The sequence below is a fragment of the Carassius auratus genome, unplaced genomic scaffold (genome assembly GCF_003368295.1).
Source record: "Carassius auratus strain Wakin unplaced genomic scaffold, ASM336829v1 scaf_tig00215545, whole genome shotgun sequence".
In the NCBI taxonomy this organism is placed as follows: Eukaryota; Metazoa; Chordata; class Actinopteri; order Cypriniformes; family Cyprinidae; genus Carassius; species Carassius auratus.
The window spans coordinates 1-5,881 of NW_020528134.1; the positions used below are offsets into that span (position 1 = coordinate 1).

The following is a 5,881-nucleotide window of genomic DNA, read 5'->3' on the forward strand; positions in this document are numbered from 1 at the left end:
CACTATTTCAACATTACTGGACTCAGAAAGCTGTAAACTGACAATCTTGATCATTGAAGTCCTAACATAAGTTCTTGTGCATATAACTTCTAACACATTAAAAACTGTCTTACAGCATTGCAGAAAACATTGTATTTCATAAGTGTGGCGGGGAGAGTGATCACACGGACGACAGTACTGCAGTGAAGTCCCCAGAGGGGCGATTTATTGAGCAGTGGGTGAAAGTAGACTGTGCAGTGCTGGCGTGCTCTGGTGTAGGAGTCTTGGCTGTGCAGCCCAAAGTATCAGTAGGTGCGGCGTGACGTGCTGTTCCTCAGACACCTGAATCTGAAAGAGAGCCAGAACACAGTGTTAGTCTAGTTCTGGAGTCGAAGCTCAACTACCTCTCCTTTTCCTCTGCTTAAAAGCTGTTCTGCTGATGAGGTTCAGGTGTCTTTGATCACCATGCTCTCCCCAGTGATTGCAGTGTGAGCGCTGTTTCCTGGGCGACGCTAATCCCTCGTTAGCTGGCTCACCACACTCCCCCCCCAAAGCGCCGTCCTGGTACTGCGTGAACATCTGTGGAGAGACAAGGGAGATCGGGGGGGTGGGAGGGAAGTGTTATTTGACAGGCCTGACCATAGTGACCACATCCTGGAGAGCCCATCGGCATTGCCATGAGCTGCCCCAGCCCGATGCTGGACCCTAAAGTGGAAATCCTGGAGGGCCAGGAACCATCTGGTGATCCTGGCATTAGTATCTTTGGCCCGGGCCATCCACTGGAGCGGAGCATGGTCTGTGATAAGAGTGAAGGTGCGGCCCAACAAGTAATACCTCAACTCTAAGATGGCCCACTTGATGGCAAGCGCTTCTTTCTCCACGGCTGCATATCGAGTCTCTGCTGGGGTGAGCTTCCGACTTATGTATACGACTGGGTGCTCCTCTCCTCCTTTCTCTTGGGAAAGGACTGCACCCAGGCCAGTGTCAGAAGCATCTGTCTGTAGGATGAATGGGCAGCTGAAGTCCGGGGCATGTAGGACGGGCGAAGACGAGAGCGCCTCCTTGAGGGTTTGGAATGCGGCTTCAGCTGCCGCCGTCCACTTCAGCTTTTCTGGCTGTCCCTTTTTGGTCAGGTCTGTCAAAGGGCTGGCTATTGAGGAGAAATTTGGTATGAAGCAACGATAATATCCGGCTAGTCCCAGAAAGGCACGCACCTGAGTTTTGTTGGTGGGCCGCGCCGCTTGCTGAACCGCCTCTATCTTTCTGCTCTGAGGTCGGATTAGCCCCCGGCCAATCTGGTAGCCCAGGTATTGTGCCTCTGCAAGCCCTAAGTGGCACTTCTTTGGGTTAGCAGTAAGTCCAGCTCGCCGCAACTCCGTTAGTACTCTCCGTAACCGATCGAGATGTTCCTCCCAGCTCACCGAGTGGATGACGACATCATCCAGGTACGCAGCGGCGTAGGACTGGTGCGGTCGCAAAATGATGTCCATCATTCTCTGGAATGTGGCAGGAGCCCCGTGAAGGCCAAAAGGGAGAACCCGGTAATGCCAGTGGCCACCAGGGGTACTGAAGGCAGTCTTCTCCTTTGAGTCGGGGGTGAGGGGCACCTGCCAATAGCCCTTGGTCAAATCGAGTGTAGAGATGTAACGGGCCCCACCTAATCTCACCAAGAGCTCATCCACACGGGGCATGGGGTAACCATCGAAGCTTGAGATTTCATTCAGCCGTCTGAAATCGTTACAAAACCGGAGAGTTCCATCTTTTTTTGGGACCATTACGATGGGACTGGACCAAGGGCTGCGGGATGGCTCGATGATTCCCAGCTGGTGCATCCGGGCTACTTCCTCCTCAATAGCCTGCCGCCGAGCCTCCGGGATTCGGTAGGGCCTCTGCCGAATGATTTCACCAGGGGGCGTGCGGATCTCATGTTGTATAATCCGGGTTTGCCCGGGTAGTGTATTGAACACATCTTTGAATTGTCTGACCAGGGTGGTTATTTCCGCCTTCTGCATCGGAGAGAGCTGTTCCCCTACTGCGACCACTGGGGTCTCCTCCTGGGCAAAAGCTGCCAGTTGCTCCCGGGGTGCCACCCACCTCTTGAGCAGGTTGATGTGGTAGATTTGCTGCTCCTTCCGGCGTCCCACTTGGCGAACCCGGTACGTTACTGGCCCCACTTTCTCTATGATGGTGTAGGGCCCCTGCCAGGAGGCTAGGAATTTGGAAGTCGCAGTCGGCACAAGAACCAGCACTCGGTCCCCAGGTTGGAATTCCCTTGGCTGGGCTGGCCGGTCATACAGCCGTTTCTGGGCGCGCTGTGACTCTGCAAGGTGTTCTCGGACAAGAGGCATCACCCGTTCAATCCTCTCACGCATCTCTCGCACATGTTCGATAACGGTTCTATGGGGTGCTGGCTGTTGCTCCCATGCCTCTCTTGCCACATCCAACAGCCCACGGGGCTGTCGGCCGAACAACAACTCAAAAGGCGTGAACCCAGTGGACGCCTGAGGGACCTCTCGGATGCCAAATAACACATAGGGGAGCATCAGGTCCCAGTCACGCCCATCTTCCGCCACCACCCGTCGCAACATCTGTTTCAGTGTCTGGTTGAACCTTTCAACCAATCCATCCGTCTGGGGGTGGTACACCGAAGTGCGGAGCTGCTTCACCTTAAGGAGCTGGCAGAGCTCCGCCATGAGCTGAGACATGAAGGGGGTTCCCTGGTCAGTCAATATTTCCTGTGGTATTCCCACTCGGCTGAATAGCATGAATAACTCACGGGCAATGGCTTTGGAAGTGGCCTTCCTGAGGGGCACGGCTTCGGGGTACCGGGTTGCATAGTCCAGTATGACTAAGATGTGCTCATGACCCCGGGCGGATTTCGGCAGAGGCCCAACTAGGTCCATACCGATGCGGCTAAAGGGCACCTCAATGATGGGTAGTGGCACAAGTGGGCTGGGTGGAGGCTGACGAGGGGAGGTGCGCTGGCAGGTTGGACAGCTCTGGCAAAATCGCTTCACTTCCGCCTCCAATCCTGGCCAGTGGAACCGGTCTCGAATCCGTTGTGTGGTGTTAACCACGCCCAGGTGTCCAGACATCGGGTGCGAGTGTGCTAGCTCGATTACCGTCTCAGTCTTGGTCCTTGGCACCACTAAGAGCAGTTTTTCCTCCCCCCGATGCTGGGCAACACAGTAAAGCAGGCCATTCTTGATTATGAAGTAAGGGGTGGGGTGCGGCGGGGGCTGGCGCACCTCCTCCTCTATTACACGAACCTGAGTCCAGCAATTCTTCAAGCGCTCGTCCTCCCGCTGCTCTCGGCCAAACGATCCCCCTGCTGTGATCTGTTGGAACAAGTTCATATACATATTAGTAGAATTAGCACACTCACCATCCCCGTCGCTGTCGGTGGCCAGAAGGGCTGGTCGGCGGCCTTCTGTACGTTCTGCTCGTTGTTTGTGGCGAGCCCGGGGGTTGGGTCCTTGTTGCATCGCGGTGGCCATTAGCTGATCGAAACCTGGCCAGTCTCTTCCCAGTAGCACCGGTACTGGGAGGTCTTTAACCACCCCCACCTCCAGTTGCCATGTCCCGGGGCTGGCTGAGATGGTAACACGCTGTGCGGGAACGTTGCGGGTGTCTCCATGCACACAGGTTATGGGTATCCTAGCTTTCCCACTCTGCCGGGGTCGCAGTACCCCAGGCTGGACCAAAGTGATCGAGCTGCCCGAGTCTAGGACAGCTCGTACGGTTCCCCCATCCAGGCAGACGGTTCGCTCAGGGGCACCTTGCGGGACTGCTCTATGGACGATACAACCAGCTTTCCACACGCGACCTCCCGGGGATGGCGGCTCGGTGGGCATGGGTTCATCGGTTTGTCCCGGCGCAGGTACCACTGGTCCATTAACTGGCCTTGAGGTGCCCTCCGCCTGTCGTCGGTCAAGCTTGGTCTTCCGTGGCGTTGTCGCCACTCTGTCTCCTGCCTCGGGGGCAAAGGATGCCTCTGCCAGCTCCACCGCTTCCATCAGTTCTGCCAGACTGGAGGGGTTGCGCATGTTCACGAGCCTCCGGTAGTGACGTGGCAGGGCCCGAAGCAAGCGATCAATTACCACCCTCTCAGCAACCTGGGCCACCGTTGGGCCGTCGTGTAAAAGCCAGAGGTGGGCAAGGCGAGTCAGTCGGGCAGCTTGAGCTCGGATGGTGAGGTGCTCGTCGTAGGTCCACTGCTGGAAGTGTCGGGCGGCACACATTGGGGACAGCCCAACCCTGGCCAAGATTTCTTTCTTCAGCGCGTCATAATCCTCATTTCGGGGTGGTGGGAGGGAGTAATATGCTCGCTGGGCTTCTCCTGTCAGGAAAGGAGCGAGCAACTGTGCCCACCGCTCTTTCTCCCATGCCTCTCTGGTCGCAATGACCTCGAAGGTGTGTAAATATGCCTCCACGTCATCCTGGTCATTGAGTTTCGTGAGGTGTTGATGGGCCTGCCATCGTGGCTCAGGGAGTGGGGTTCGCTGGGCCGTGGCACCACGCAGCTGCTCTACCACCTGTTCCGTCCTCTCTTGCCGGGCTGCCAGCTGCTCAGAGAATTGCTGCTGTCGGACCGTTATTTCTGTGAGTCTGCGAATAATCTCCTCCATTTCCAGCCCCAGAGGCACGCCGAGCCGAGAGAGAGAGAGAGCGTGGTTCTACGGGGACACTTAACGCTAATTGTCGATCCGGGTTTGTGGGGAAGGAATCACTCTCTTAGTGCCCGCATTCTCCACCAGTGTGGCGGGGAGAGTGATCACACGGACGACAGTACTGCAGTGAAGTCCCCAGAGGGGCGATTTATTGAGCAGTGGGTGAAAGTAGACTGTGCAGTGCTGGCGTGCTCTGGTGTAGGAGTCTTGGCTGTGCAGCCCAAAGTATCAGTAGGTGCGGCGTGACGTGCTGTTCCTCAGACACCTGAATCTGAAAGAGAGCCAGAACACAGTGTTAGTCTAGTTCTGGAGTCGAAGCTCAACTACCTCTCCTTTTCCTCTGCTTAAAAGCTGTTCTGCTGATGAGGTTCAGGTGTCTTTGATCACCATGCTCTCCCCAGTGATTGCAGTGTGAGCGCTGTTTCCTGGGCGACGCTAATCCCTCGTTAGCTGGCTCACCACATAAGGCATAAGCATCTTTCAGTTTGGCAAGATTTGCACTGAATACTGAATGAAACAGCTTTCTCTAATAGAGAGAAAAGCTTTTGAGCAGATTTGGGCTTGATTTCACTTCATTTGAACAGATGCACTATTTCAACAATACTGGACTCAGAAAGCTGTAAACTGACAATCTTGATCATTGAAGTCCTAACATAAGTTTTTGTGCATATAACTTCTAACACATTAAAAACTTTCTTACAGCATTGCAGAAAACATTGTATTTCATAAGGCATAAGCATCTTTCAGTTTGGCAAGATTTGCACTGAATACTGAATGAAACAGCTTTCTCTAATAGAGAGACAAGCTTTTGAGCAGATTTGGGCTTGATTTCACTTCATTTGAACAGATGCACTATTTCAACATTACTGGACTCAGAAAGCTGTAAACTGACAATCTTGATCATTGAAGTCCTAACATAAGTTTTTGTGCATATAACTTCTAACACATTAAAAACTGTTTTACAGCATTGCAGAAAACATTGTATTTCATAAGGCACAAGCATCTTTCAGTTTGGCAAGATTTGCACTGAATATTGAATGAAACAGCTTTCTCTATTAGAGAGACAAGCTTTTGAGCAGATTTGGGCTAGATTTCACTTCATTTTGAACAGAGGCACTATTTCAACATTACTGGACTCAGAAAGCTGTAAACTGACAATCTTGATCATTGAAGTCCTAACATAAGTTTTTATGCATATAACTTCTAACACATTAAAAACTGTCTTACAGCAT

At 53.3% G+C, this 5,881-nt stretch overlaps 1 protein-coding gene across 1 annotated transcript; it reads right to left on the bottom strand.

Moving 5' to 3' along the window:
- Positions 1–153: 153 nt before the first annotated feature.
- Positions 154–4,607, bottom strand: LOC113094960 (uncharacterized). The gene has a single exon (XM_026260547.1). The coding sequence runs from the start codon at positions 4,605–4,607 to the stop codon at positions 492–494; it is 4,116 nt and encodes a 1,371-aa protein (XP_026116332.1). The 3' UTR covers positions 154–491.
- Between the last annotated feature and the right edge of the window lie 1,274 nt (positions 4,608–5,881).

Excerpts from the sequence above, each read along its gene's own strand:
- LOC113094960 (XM_026260547.1), bottom strand. The coding sequence starts at position 4,607 with ATGGAGGAGATTATTCGCAGACTCACAGAAATAACGGTCCGACAGCAG.